Consider the following 15710-nt stretch of genomic DNA (forward strand, 5'->3'; position numbering starts at 1 on the left):
GCAGCCAGGGCCAATATTTTGATTTTATTATTTCCTTCCATATCCGCTTACTTCCGATCGAACCATTTTTTTCAATCTGATTGACAGTTATTATGACATTTGTCATAAACAGTCAGCACGGACGTCCCGGTCGGCTCGGATAGTGTTGGGTAGGACTCGAGTCCTTTCAGTCCTCTGCTTGAAGACTACTCAGTTTTTCGGAATCTTATAATTAAGTTAAAACTCGAGTTCTTTTCAACTAGAGAGAGACCCATGTCTCTTGTAGAGACTTGAGTACTTTTCAGAGGACTCTCGTTATTTTTTACTAAAAATTTCGAAATGCATTGTCATTATGTATAACTTGTAGATTAGATACATACATAAATCATACACAAACCCTTAATTTCTTTACTGTTATACAGGAAAAACCTATAAAATTGTTCACGGAGTCTTTATTTGGAGGCTCGAGTTCTTTTGAGTTGCTCTTAAAAAAGACTACAAAGGACTCGATTCGGGAGAAGTTTTTTAAGACGAAACGGGAGCTGAGCTAAAAGTCAATTTTGAGATTTCAAGCTGAATATACCCGTCGCTCTGACGGGGCGTGAGAGACTGTATTTGTGTGTGTAATGCACGCACACAGATGCGTACGCTTGCACCCGCGCGCGCCTCATCGCCGACAATTTGCAATGTTATTTTTCGTGCGTTACTGCCACGAGGCGTTCACTTATTACTTACTGTGTTGCGATTGAATTTTTTGACCCGGCTTACGTTTACGGAACTCGATAATCTTTCTACTACTGTGACTTGGCTTTGTTTACTTGACTTTGCTGATCAGCTTATTGTTTTGGACTCCGTGAGTTGTGGTTACCTATTGGACCGCACGCAATTCATCTACCTTTATTCAAGTAATTAAGCGTAATTAGCCGAAACCTTTATAAGAGTGTAATTCATAAGAAGTACATAAGATATAATTTATGTACTGGTTTGCTGTTAGCTTTTAATTGTATCACTTTACATATATGTTACTCAAATAACTAACACGGTTACACTGTTGTAAGAACATTATTTTTCAGGTAGGCCTTATTATACCTACTATAGGCCTTATTACCTCCTAGTACCTTAGTAGTAGTAGTACTACTACGGAAATTGATTCAAAGACTCAAGACTGACTTAAGTGGCAGTAGGGTGTAGGGTTTTTTCTAGGCTTAATGAGTTCGCTGAAGCTTATTTTTTATACTTAGCGCACAGAACCACTAGTTTAACAGTATCAGCTCTAACCACATGTCACCATTTTGTCCTTTACGTAACAAACTCAGGGGCCCAGAATATCCGATGTACCTATCAAATCAAGGTTCTGTACCAAATAAGGCCCGGTTATTATAGTTCGTTATTTTTTAGCATTAGAAAGAAGGTAAACAATCATGACGTGTCTTTTTATTAATAATTATTGAAAAACGCTTTCAAAAATTAGTTTATATTACTTATGAAAGCAAAAGAATATAAAAAAGTATATGATTAATACATACATACATACATACATACAATCACGCCTATTTCCCGGAGGGGTAGGCAGAGACCACGGATTTCCACTTGCTACGATCCTGACATACCACTTTCGCTTCCTTCACATTCATAACATTCCTCATACACGCTCGCCGGTTTAGGGTGCTCTTGCTCATTAATATGATTAATATGATTTATAATTCTAACATATTTGCTATGACTTATTTTTCAATGGTAATTTTTAATAAGACATGTCAAAATCTGTTACCTTAATGCAAAAAAACGAACTTTAAGCGTGCTAACTTTCAAAATTTCATTTTTTATAAGATAGTATAAGTAGATGGGCAAAAATTTTGCGTCCATGTCCACCAGTGAGTAAGTGATTGAGATACCTAAACATTTAACTTTATAATGTAAAATGATATAATTTACTAACCTACTCGTTTAATTTCAGGTAGGTTGAATAAGGAACCAAGTAACCATGGGGAGGAGCAGTATTTACTAACATTTTCTTTTTGGGTCTTCAGAGTGTATCGTTTCCTTTTTTTTGCACATATTACACTTAAATATATATTCTCTGTGTAAACCCTTACGTCTTTCAATGACAAAGGCAAGATCAGCAAATGTACAATTTGTATGATCGTGCCTGATATTTGAGATCACAGAAAATAAATATTTTAAATCCACTATTCTGCGACCTTCTAAAATTTTGTTTTATCATGATTCATGATCAAAAAGCTCGGATTCAATAGTCATATCAAACGTCGATTATGCAGTTGATGATGAGCTTGCATTTTCTACCATTGGTGCTGCAAATGCATCAACCGGTGGCGATAAACTTTGCCCTCTTGTAAAACAAATTACTATTGTGATTGTGTCCAGCAAAAGGCCAAAATTCGGTTTACTTTCCTGTTTAAAATATTACTAATTTATTCATATTTCAGATTAGGTACATAGGTAACTGTCTGAATGTTACAATGCCAGCTGGCAAATTCTATCACATTTGTTTGTTTGGTAGTCATGGTAACATACACTTACATTGATATCCTTATTAAGATCTGTATTTTATTATCCAGACCTTAAAATATTGCCACCGTTGCCCTTTAAAAAAATACTGTTTAAATAATTGGCTACTCAAACAATGCTTCTATAGTATAAATAATGACTACACAAAAATGGGTAGTATTGTATATAATGCACGAAATAAGGCCCGATTCTTAAGCGGGTTTAAATTTTGAGGCCATGTCCGCTAATACTATAGACAAAATATCAAGTTTAATAAACACAAAAAAAAACATTGATGGGCCTTATTTTATAATTTAGGCCTTACTTTGTAATTTAAAGTAGAGTTAGGCCAAGAAAAATCTATAGCGATTTTGATAGAACACGCAGTGCAAGTATTATTTCAAACGTCGCTTCTATGAAATTATGACATATAAATAACACTTGCACTGCGTGTGCTATCAAAATTGCTGTAGACTTTTCTTGGTCTGACTCTAAAATATTCTTTATTACACCACAAACATAAAAACAAATTAAAAAAAAACCGGCGAAGTGCAAGTCGGACTCGCACACGAAGGGTTCCGTACCATTATTTATAAAAACGGTCACCCATCCAAGTACTGACCCCGCCCAACGTTGCTTAACTTCGGTCAAAAATCACGTTTGTTGTATGGGAGGCCCCACTAAAATTTTTATTTTATCCTGTTTTTAGTATTTGTTGTTATAGCGGCAACAGAAATAAATCATCTGTGAAAATTTCAACTGTCTAGCTATCACGGTTCGTGAGATACAGCCTGGTGACAGACGGACGGACGGACAGCGGAATCTTAGTAATAGGGTCCCGTGTTTTACCCTTTGGGTACGGAACCCTAAAACCGATTTACAATGTAGATAAAGGTAGCAACAGGCGGTCTTATCGCTGTTAGTTCTTATTCTTCGTTTGTTTAGCATTAGAGTGTAGGTGACGTGTCTTTTTTAAGCATGCAATCGTATAATTATTTAGCTTTTTTTGTAATAGTTATGTACTTAGTGGTTAATATTAGTATTTACTATTTTTTTTTCAATAATGCTTAAAAACGAAGTATAGACATGACAACCAAATATTAACGCCATTGTAGGGCAGGATATACAGAACATGAATCATTAGTACTGTCACGCTCCGTGATTGTTGAGCCATTTAGGGTTCTAGCTAAATTGGACATTCCATAGAGCACGAGTAAGTATGGAACAACCAATTCAGCTAGGACCCTAAATTGCTCGACAATTACGAAGCGTGCCTGTAGGTACCTAAAAATTTTGTTAACCCATTTTAACCATGCAATAAAATATTTTTGATTTTGATTTCTAATTTGAAATATTAGAATCAAAAAGTTCATAATAGATTGTATATCATAACTACAAAAATGTGTTCCCTACTCTCAACCCAAAACCCCTTGTATCTTAGGATCTAGATATTTTCACACAAGACGGTTTATCGATAACTTCTTACATCACTAGATTATCGACATTAAATGTCGACTATTGCCCATCACTTTTCTGGCTGTGTACGTATTTAGAAACTTGACTCCGCCCCTAAAATTAGTGCGATAGGGACAACTGCAGCTGAGGCGAAAAATCCTGCGTAAAAATGACAAAAATCGAGGTTTCGTAGTCCTCTTTTTCCTCCCCCAAAACTTAACCAATCGTAACCAAATTTGGAAATCTAAATGATTATGAAATTATCTGTGTCGGACCGTTTTGCTTTTTTGGCTAATTGATATCAGTTTTGAATACCACGCCTCTCATTGCGGCATAGTCTATTAGGCCATTTTGGCCGTTTTTGAAGGGCTCTAGCGCCTTAAAAAACAAAAATATCAAAAAAAGCAAAACGGTCCGACACAGATATTGACAATATTAATCTGTGTTGAAAAAATCATTGCTCTAGCTTCAAAAACCACGGAGGAAAACGAGGACTACGTTTGTATGGAGGAATGACCACTCCTGTTGGCTCTTAAGCGCAGTGTTGTAAAAACGAGCTGTTCTTCAAATTCAGACTCAAAGGACTCGAGTTTCTACAAACACTAGAGGCTCGGACATTGCTCGGACAGCACTAGTGTTAATGTAATAAACTAGTGTCGGGTGGCCTTGACGCCCCGGTCCCGGAACGGCCCGGTCACGGTGGCGCTCCTGACAGCCCCTGTGTCGGCTCGCTCCGGCCCGCCCCGGTCCGGGCACGGCCCGGTCTAGCGTGAGTCATCCTTTAACGCTCTTAATTGTCCATTGTTGATGGGCCTTATGCCTTTTTTAATGAAGGTCCCTGGGCGTTTTCTAAAATAAATATTGAATACCCGATTCTCACAGATCCTGGTGTTTTTGGGTTCTTTCAACTCAGGATCACTAGCATATTCAATCCTGATGATAAAAAAACTTGTCCCAAAAATTTGTATGAAAATTGTACATTCCACTACGTCACGTCCATACAAGTGAAAATTTTTCTCATAATAAAACGTGACGTAATGGAATGGACATTTTGGGACATCTTTTTTTTAATGGAAGGATGGAGAATGCTGTCGATTCTGAGTAGAATGAGCCCAAGAATGTCCAGATTTGAAAGAATCAGGTGTTCGATATTTATTTTATAAAACTCCCCCCTACGATTCACTACATTCGATACTGGAGTACGAGTAGCCCGGGGGCACCGTATAATTACCTATTATAGTCGTGGCTTTCTTAATCAAAGGTGTGTTTGTCTATTTTACGCTGACTTTATGATTTGAACCAGTGCCAAAGAGAGAACTAAGTAATACTTACCATTAGAATGCATACAGCATAAGACTAATTCAGCAATCACGGCAGCTGAAGGCAGCACCCCAGCTAACGCCAACAACGCATGTTGCGCCGGTGTATACGTCGCTCAAGATACACCATAGCTAGGGGTGTGTAATGTTTAATATAATTATGAAAAAACTATCATACATTTGTTATAACGCCATTTGATATATTATTGTATGTTATAATGTAATTTTTATTATACGTTTCCTTTATTATATAGTGATTTCATCTAAACTTTCATTGATATAATGCCTAATGTAATATAATTTTCAAATAGTATATAGACATGTTTTATAATGACATTTGTTATATTATATTGTTGTATAACGTAATACTTCATACAATTTTATCAAGTATAAATACATATATCGTATAACACTTTTTGTCATATTTCATTTACTGATAACGTAAAGTTTTACATACTTTTTATAACTAGTACGCAGGCCTACTGCTTTTGCTAGCTATTTTATTCTAGGGAGGTCGCAGTTTTAACCTAACCTAACCTATTTTTTCACGGATTTCGTTCTGCGGGGGACGCAGTTCAAACCTAACCTAAACCACTTTTTTGATAGAATATTTTATTCTACGGAGGGTCAAAGTCCTAACCTAACCTAACCCTCCTTTTGTTAGGTAGTTATTCGTTTGTGCGGAGTCGCAGTTCCAACCTAACCTAACCCATTTATGTCATGCAACTATTATGCTACATAAATAATTATGTGATGTCACTTGTTATAACAAATAATATGCTTTAGAGTATGTAATAAATATGGCAATGTATATTAGACGAAGTGTAAATATACCTTATGACCATTATACCAATAATAACATTATGTATACCGTTAATTAGGTATTACGGTAGTATGCCATTTATTACGTTATTCAAAATAACGATATATCAAACTATAATATATGAAAAGTAATTATAACAAATGTAATGCACCCATGGATTGGATATGTCAGTGTCAAAAGTGACGTTTTTGTTTGAAGAAACGTGTATTTTGACAATCGTTTGACACTGACATATCCAATCCATATCGTTTCAATATCTAGTATTTGACGTATCTCATTGTTCGAATACGCGGCTGTAAAGATCAATAAAGACCCAATAATAGACAATGGCTATAGTATGTTTTTTTTAGCATTAGAAAAAAGGTAAACAAACCTGACGTGTCTTTTTAATGAAAAATACTTTTGAAAAATAAGTCACGGCAAATATGTAACAATTAATTATGAATCATATACGATTATTTACATTCTTTTGCTTTCATAAGTAATAGGTTACTGATTTTAAAAAAGCGTAAGTATTTCAATTAAAAGACATGTCAAGATTGCGTAGTCTTTTTCTAATGCTAAAAAAATGAACTATACTGCCACAACACATTGCGACTATAATATATTTATTATATTGGAACACTATGGAAAATATAGAATACAGTCTTATTATAATATTAGTTAGTTATTTTTTATGCAAGGCAAGCCAGCCTCGCAGTACAGTGTGTCCCAGAACTCCACTCTCTGCTTCTCAGCGAAGCTTCCCGCCGTCGACTGTACGTTGATGTCTAGGTATCCCTTGTTCTTCGTCGTGTATACCGGCCATCTTGGTCCCAAGCAGTTGTCTGGAGTTGGGTTGCTGGAAAATACAAACATAGAGTGGTTGGAACTATCGGTTGGACAAATACACATACAAATACTAAAATAGGTACATACCTACTGTTATTTTGCCCGAGAAAAATAAACTAAGTACTTATCTTAACTATGTTTCTTTTACCCCATCGCCTGATCTTAATAAAATCAATTCTAGTTTGTAACGTATTCTTGAGCATTTATTTTACCATATTTCTTTACCAAATAATATACATAAGTATATGTATAACAACCCACCATTTATACGAGTACCTAAGTGCTTGTTGCCTAGGCCTATATGGATAAAGTATATTTGAACATTTTCTTTTGAAAAAGATAAATTAAAATAATATAATTATAGGTATCTCAGTTTTATACAAATAGATTTAGTTGGTAGTTTCAATGCATTTAAGCGTATCTAATCTCCTACTACCACAACGTAAGCACAGATTAAAATCTAGACACGCGGCAGCGTGTCAAGTCAAGTGCAATATAAGAGAACTGGCGACGCAGCGGTCATTCGGGGTGTCAGTGTCTCCAACTTTTGACCTGTAACGTAACTAAAATCTATTAAACATATAGGCTACACATGAAATTTGATTCATCTATTAAGACCCTTAAAGCTAACTAGAACCCCAAATTTAATGAATATATTAGCTACATCGGTCATCTGAAAATCGGGATTTTTCTCTCTGATGACTGACTCGTGTCGTGAGTCAGGTGTTATGTTAGGTGAACTTAACATCGAAAACCTAACCTACTTCCAGATGACCTAGCAAGTTGAAATTTGGCATCCAGCTGGGCAATTGTATGGTTACGAACCTAAGATAAAGAAACAGTGATTTTGTTTTTGATTTCTAAAATTTTCTAAAGAACAGTTTTTCTTTACCTACACACTAAGCGCCTATCGAATTTATAATAGCAAAAATAAATTTTGCTTCAAAATAAACTTAGATGAATACTAATAATCAACGGTGGGACATATTTTGGCAATAGAAGTATTTTTATAATTTATAATCTTACATGAGAGAACACTAACCTGGTTTCAGCAAAATTCGTCCATAATTTAGTCACCTTCGATACGTAATCCTTCAATATTTCTTGCGATTCGTAAGAATCTTTAGTATAATTACTAGAAAACATATAAAATACGTCGTCTCCATGGCAGGCTCCTTTCAAATCCAAATCCGAATTAACTAGTATTAATTTCTTTATAAAATTAAGGTCAGTGTCAAAACTGAACCTGTACATATAAATGGGACTGTTGTGTTTAGAATACAAGTACGTAAATCTGTGCGTGTTATACACTACATACAAGTCAGATAACATAGTGACAATCACCTTATAATCATCTTTTGTGTACTCTCTGTCACCAATATAGAATTCTCTAATCCTTTTACCCATATCATTCATTTTCTCTTGAGTTAGTTTCTCGGCGATTTCTCTAGGCACGTCGTAGGAGGGATTGTTATTGTAAATGTCTAAGTTTCCTAATCTACCTTGAATCGCCAAAATGGCTTCAGCGGAGTTATATCCTAATATCAATGGAACTTTACGAATTCTATTCGACTGAAGTGTATCCAAACGATATTCACTTAGAAACGCTTCGACATTATCAAATTTCTTTTCAACAACTGGCAAAAATCGCGCAGGGAGTCCTCTATACATCTCATCGTCCGTACTCGTAGCAATTGTCAAATTAGTTAGGTTCGCTGCTGGTAAAGATCTTAAAAACTCAAGCAGCTCAGTGGTATTTTTCGTGTCTCTTCCTAAATATTTCCCAACTCTGAATGCCCTGCTCTTGCTGCCTTTACCTAACGCCCAATCATGGATACTAGTACCACTTTGTGCGATAACTTTATGAAATAGTCCTCTAGTCATCGGCGACGAAATATGATGTGTCACTGAGCAAGCCCCGGCACTCTCCCCAAAAATCGTAATATTATCGGGATCTCCTCCAAACTTTGCAATATTCTCCTTTATCCACTTCAACGCAGCGACTTGGTCCTTCATACCCGCATTTCCAGGAACCTCAGGGGTTTCCACACTTATGAATCCAAGCACTTCAAGTCTGTAGTTCAAAGTGACCAGGACAACATTCTGATGAACAAGAAACTTTGGTCCATACAGGTCATCGTTTCCAGATCCAGTTATGTAGGATCCTCCATGGATGTAGATCATGACAGGTGTGCGACCATGGAGGGATTTCGTGAAGACGTTGAGGAACAAGCAGTCTTCGCTGCCTTTGAAGATGGAGTCTGTTTGCGCGCAAATGGAACCATATTCAGTCGCTTGGCGTATGCCTTCCCAGGATTGAGGCGGCAGGGGAGCCTGGGGAAATAACAAAACTAAATACAGTTCAGTTCTACAGCAACTCAATAATGTTAGGTCGACATAAGTCATGTCGTGTCTCCCTACGATTTCTTTAAGGTCTATATGGCATATATATACCTGTTTTAATTAGAATTATATTAAGGATTATTTCTTACATTGACACTTTTGAATACTCAAAAAACTTTCAACCGGGACATATATTATTTCGTTAAGGGGGGTTTCGTCAGGGAAGGGGAGGGTACGCTAGTGTGCGTAAACACCATACCCAAAGGTATCATACTAGGTACATTAGTTTCAAACCGGAATTAAATGCATAATTTGACCGAATCACACCCTTATAGGATAGACACTACGTTGTATAAAGAATGCATACCCTGAACCTCAGCTGCCCCACTGGTGCCTGGGCATACGGGATGCCCTTGAAACTGTAGTATGTTGATCCATCATACAGCGTGTCCGTAGTCCCCTGTAGCTTCCCTTGCTTCACTGTCACTATCAGCTCATTCTGTAAATTAATACAATTAGGATTAGATTTTTTTTGTGCCCTTCGTTAATAATCTACTAGGTATTTAATTTACTACTTAAGTATAAAGGCCGAATCACATTGTTAAAACTTGACGCGACGCAACCCCACGCCACGAGTCGAATCAAATTGTATTACTTATTTTGTATGACCAGAATCACACTATGAATAATAGAATACACATAGACATATGCGATTTACACCAAATCAAATAAGGACCCAACCGCTCTGTATTCCAGCGTCAAGCTGTGTACATAAACTCCCGGCCGGGCTATTAGTTATAGAGCTGGATTGGCAAGCGTTGGAATACTTAGCACTTACCTACTTTAGTTAACACTGGTAAAATATGAGAAAAATAATTCCAGGTGACGAGAAAGGTATGAATGAATGTGGAGGGATGTACGAGGAAAGGAAAACCGAGGCAAAGGTGGATGGACTCTGTGAGCGAGAGGAACGAATGCAAGTGAATGATGATATTGATGATTGATGAGATGACGGGTGACAGAGAGATATGGAGGAGAAGCTGCAGGACATGCTGCGCCGATCCCAAGTGAATGGGACAAGGGCAAGCGAATGATGACTTTGGTACCACAAACATATTTGAAATATTTAATAATAGGTAGCTTTAACATTATTAATAACAATTTTAAATACTGTATACGTAAGAAGTGGGTTAAAATTTAGTATTAATAGGTATGTCAACAGGTTATCACCTGTGCAATGCTTTAAATTTGGTAAGTATGTAAAAATATTTGAAGATTATTAGTGGTGCAAAATACTGAAAAAAATAGGGGAATTGAATGTTTATCTACTTAGTTACTTACATAATATGAAAATCGATTTTACAAAGGAATACTTCTTAATTCTAAATTGATTTACGCTAACAAATAAATCAAGTCGTAAAAAATATATATATTATCTACCTCTCCACTTTTTCATCAGTTGTTCTCAGCCAATGGTAAAAGGCGAGAAAAAATGTGGTATTTAGCAATTGGCGGAAACAGATGGGAATAACCCGTTATAGTGGAGTCCAGACGGGACAATTTTTCGCCAATCTGAGTTAATTGTCCGACCAAATCAGGCTGTGCGGCCGCAAATGCCAATTTAGCTCGTTGAGTATGGCCAATATTAGGTACCTACCGATAAAATAGACGTGCGGACGCAAGAATACCAATTAGGGGGCATATTTTTAACCCTTTAACCATTTGACATTTCTTTCTAGTTCTTCGATTTCGAACCGTTACTCTTATAGTAGAGATGGGTTTATGTTTTAAAGTACGATGGCAAGTATGTTGCCGCTCCGCATTAAAGGGTTAATTTAGAGCGCTCAAATATCACCATAAAACTAAAATTGGTGATTAAATTGGACAGTGACCCAATTTCTTCTCTGATCAAATCGGTCGATATGATCAACCACATTTCGACTGGACTCCACTTATTGAAAACTATAGTCATAAAAGTCTATTAACAAATTTGTAAATAGATTGAAACATTGTTCATTGTGTGTGTAATGTCCGTATATAGATTTCCCAGATATTATTTGTAATAAAGAAAGAATAAGCTTACCTTTGTACAAACCGTGCATTTTAAATAAAGCAAGTGTACACAGGAGAAAACTAACAAATTACAATACGTATACATTCTCACAGGGCGAGAGCTCAACTACTAATGCGTTTGAAACACGTATATCAGACCTTTAAATACAGGTATTTTCGCGTAACGTTATGATTAACATTATAAAAAAGAAACCGGCCAAGTGCGAGTCGGTTTGCGTTCCAAGGGTTCCGTACATTAAGTCCGACTCACTCTTGACTTCACATTTCTGATAGGTTTTCCTGTCATCTATAGGTAAAGAATTATTTTGTGTATTTTTTTCAAAATTTTAGACCCAGTAGTTTCGAAAATAAAGGGGAGGGGGATGGTCATTTTTACACGACTGCCCAATCAAAAAGAGTGTATTGTTTTCAGCGTTCATGTTTGTATGTATGTGAGTTTCTTTATTCCACCTTAACTTCTGAATGCCTTAACCGATATAGACGTATGATACATCATTAGAATCCTTACGTCATCCCGGGTGACATAGGCTATGTGACGTCATTATAAAAACAATATGGCGGACTTAATACGCCATATTACGCAACCTTTAGAAAAAAATATCGTGCAAACCTATCGAGTAGGGTATCAAAATGAAGGGCTGTGAAAGCTGATTATTAATGTTTATGCAACATGTGAGTTAAAGTATAAGTTCGAGAAAGTAAGAATTGACAAAATATGTTAAGAAAAGCTTATCTCATAAAACCAAATATTATTATTGAATGGGATACTTATTAAAATAAAAGGAAGGGGTTTGACCGCTGATAATAAAAAAATTGAAATTTATTATATTAGGTAGGTACATACTACCAGGGTTGGGCAGTATTTCAATTACATGTATTTGAAATACGTATTTGAAATACATTTTAGTATTTTGTATTTGTATTTCAAATACTACCTGGAAAAGTATTTTGTATTTGGTATTTCAAATACTGCATTCACATGTATTTTGTATTTTGTATTTCAAATACTTCAGGCTTCAAAATACATTTCTACAAATACATTTTATTAAATTCTATGATCCTAAAATGGAACGTTTTTTTAAATATAATGTACGACTTGTACGAGGGCAAATAGGTACAATGCGCGAGCTATTCTGCGCGGAACTTTTCGTCAACAGCCAGGGGATAGGGTCATTGCAGTAGTTTCCGTCCATGCTCTAGTTTTCGAGCACTTGACAGATTAGCAAATAATATATTTCATTTTTTATTTACTATTTGCGAAATATGATTTTTATATGTAGACAGTTATATTGTTTAGCTAAGGATTGAAATCAGTCCAAATTTGTGCAGCAGTGTAGGTTTATATTAAAATTTCGTCAAGTGGACGAAAACTAGAGCTGGACGAAAACAAGCGCAATGACCTTATAAGTTTAAAGGAAACGATATTAATAAAAAAAACCGGGCAAGTGCGAGTCGGACTCGCGCACGAAGGGTTCCGTACCATAATGCAAAAAAAAAAAAAAGCAAAAAAAAAAACACGGTCACCCATCCAAATACTGAGCACTCCCGACGTTGCTTAACTTTGGTCAAAAATCACGTTTGTTGTATGGGAGCCCCATTTAAATCTTTATTTTATTCTGTTTTGACGACCGGTCTGGCCTAGTGGGTAGTGCCCTGCCTGTGAAGCCGATGGTCCTGGGTTCGAATCCCAGTAAGGCCATTTATTTGTGTGATGACACAGATATTTGTTCCTGAGTCATGGTTGTTTTCTATGTATTTAAAGTATTTATATATTATATATATCGTTGTCTGAGTACCCTCAACACAAGCCTTGTTGAGCTTACTGGGGGACTTGGTCAATCTGTGTAAGAATGTCCTATAATATTTAAGAATTTAATAATAATATTTAAGTTTTTAGTATTTGTTGTTATAGCGGCAACAGAAATACATCATCTGTGAAAATTTCAACTGTCTAGCTATCACGGTTCGTGAGATACAGCCTGGTGACAGACGGACGGACGGACGGACAGCGAAGTCTTAGTAATAGGGTCCCGTTTTACCCTTTGGGTACGGAACCCTAAAAACTAAATGATTAAACAAAAAAAAATGAAAAGTATTTTGTATTTTGTATTTGAAATACATTATTTTAAACACAGTAATTTGTATTTTGTATTTCAAATACCAGTCACCAAAGTAGTTTGTATTTGGTATTTCAAATACTTTAAAAAATGTATTTTGTAATTTGTATTTGAAATACGTGGAAGCCAGTATTTTGCCCAACCCTGCATACTACTCATAGTTTTTAAAACATGTTCTTAATTGCGCTAATGGAATAGAAAAGTTTAAAATATATATTCTATTTATTAATCGACACGATGCAGAGTCCGTCTAAGCTAACTCTGCACCGACTTTGGCAGAACAAATTGTGAAAGTATCATTATAACCGTATGTTTTTATTTCATTTTAACATTTATGATGATGATATTTTCTCACTTTGTCTTAGCGAATGCTATGCATAGTCAGCTTGGTATTTTCTGGAGTAAGTGATTTCTTATAAAAAAATGGTAGATTCTTTCCTAGGACGCCCGACGAACGTGGCGCGCTGTACGCATTCCGAAACCGGGCGCCTTCGGCGCCCTCATACTAAAAGAGTCGGGCGTAGCCCGACGTACGTGGCGCGCTGTACGCGTTCCAAAACCGGGCGCCTGCGGCGCCCTCATACTAAAAGAGTCGGGCGTAGCCCGACGTACGTGGCGCGCTGTACGCGTTCCAAAGCCGGGTGCCTTCTGCGCCCTCATACTAAAAGTGTCGGGCTTAGCCCGACGTACGTGGCGCGCTGTACGCGTTCCAATACCGGGCTCCTTCGGCGCCCTCATACTCAAAGCGTCGGGCGTAGCCCAACGTACGTGGCGCGCTGTACGCGTTCCAAAACGGGCGCCTTCGGCGCCCTCATACTAAAAGAGTCAGGCGTAGCCCGACGTACGTGGCGCGCTGTACGCGTTCCAAAACCGGGCGCCTGCGGCGCCCTCATACTAAAAGAGTCGGGCGTAGCCCGACGTACGTGGCGCGCTGTACGCGTTCCAAAGCCGGGTGCCTTCTGCGCCCTCATACTAAAAGTGTCGGGCTTAGCCCGACGTACGTGGCGCGCTGTACGCGTTCCAATACCGGGCTCCTTCGGCGCCCTCATACTCAAAGCGTCGGGCGTAGCCCAACGTAAGTGGCGCGCTGTACGCGTTCCAAAGCCGGGTGCCTTCGGCGCCTTCATACTAAAAGTGTCGGGCTTAGCCCAACTTACGTGACAGCGTGACACGCTGTACGCTTACCAAAGCCGGGCGCCCTTGGCGCTCTCATACTCAAAGCGTCGGGCGTAGGCCGACGTACGTGGCGCGCTGTACGCGTTCCAATACCGGGCGCCTTCGTCGCCCTCATATTCAAAGCGTCGGGCGTAGGCCGACGTACGTGGCGCGCTGTACGCGTTCCAAAACCGAGGCGCCCTCATACTAATGGAGTCGGGCGTAGCCCAACGTATGTGGCGCGAAGACCGCGGTCCAAAGCCAGGTCCAAATCATAAAAAATATGGTTGGTTTAAACAATCTAAAAAGTATAAAATAAAATAAATTAATTAAAAATTAAAAAACACGACTGCGAAAAAGCGAACTGAAAAGTCAAAAATATTTTTTAGTTGTGGTAGTTACTCAACTTAATGAATGTAAATTAGAATATAAGTGTTTAGTGAAGGTTATAAACAGCAAACGCAAAAGTTTAATACTCATTTAGGATCGTGACTGTACCTGTGTATTTTATTTCAATTGCAGTCGGGGACCTTGATGTATTGACATTCCCATTTAAAAGGTCCCCGACTGCAATTATATTTATATTATATTTTTGACTTTTCAGTTTGCTTTTTCGCAGTCGTGTTTTTTAATTTTTAATTAATTTATTTGGGTATTTTCTTTAAAAACTTCTAACTTATGTACTTTAAAATTAAAAAAAAATATATTTGAAATTCTTAAAATGAGCTCTTTCATTTGATATATAACATATAGTTTGAAAAACTTTATTTTTTAACTTTCTCATTTACCCCCCAAAAGTGGCCCCCATGTTTAAAATCCATTTGTTTACATAACATGTCCATCTTTGGGTCACTAATTTACATATGTGTACCAAATTTCAACTTAATTGGTCCAGTTGTTTCCGAGAAAATAGGCTGTGACAGACGGGCAGACAGACAGACGCACGAGTGATCCTATAAGGGTTCCGTGTTTTCCTTTTGAGGTACGGAACCCTAATATAACGTTATTTTATCCGGTATTAACGTTAATTAACGAAAAAATAATGTTATATACTTAGCGGTATTTCATCAAACCGAGTCAAACTATGTAATGATATATGGGGGTTAA

General features: G+C 37.2%; 1 protein-coding gene across 1 annotated transcript; it reads right to left on the reverse strand.

Annotated features, from left to right (window-relative positions):
* Nucleotides 1-6737: 6737 nt before the first annotated feature.
* On the reverse strand, nucleotides 6738-9753 carry LOC134793386 (carboxylesterase 4A-like). The gene is made up of 3 exons (XM_063764961.1): nucleotides 9626-9753; nucleotides 7958-9249; nucleotides 6738-6925 (listed from the first exon to the last, which is right to left on the reverse strand). Exons 2-3 carry the CDS (start codon nucleotides 9097-9099, stop codon nucleotides 6748-6750), a joined length of 1320 nt encoding a protein of 439 aa, XP_063621031.1. The 5' UTR covers nucleotides 9100-9249; nucleotides 9626-9753; the 3' UTR covers nucleotides 6738-6747.
* Nucleotides 9754-15710: the final 5957 nt, after the last annotated feature.

Source organism: Cydia splendana, chromosome 9, assembly GCF_910591565.1.
Source record: "Cydia splendana chromosome 9, ilCydSple1.2, whole genome shotgun sequence".
NCBI classification, from domain to species: domain Eukaryota; kingdom Metazoa; phylum Arthropoda; class Insecta; order Lepidoptera; family Tortricidae; genus Cydia; species Cydia splendana.

Coding starts and splice junctions, on each gene's coding strand:
- LOC134793386 (XM_063764961.1), bottom strand. CDS start 9,099: ATGATCTACATCCATGGAGGATCCTACATAACTGGATCTGGAAACGAT. Junction 6,926..7,957: donor ACGAATTTTGCTGAAACCAG/GTTAGTGTTCTC, acceptor TGTATTTTCCAG/CAACCCAACTCCAGACAACT.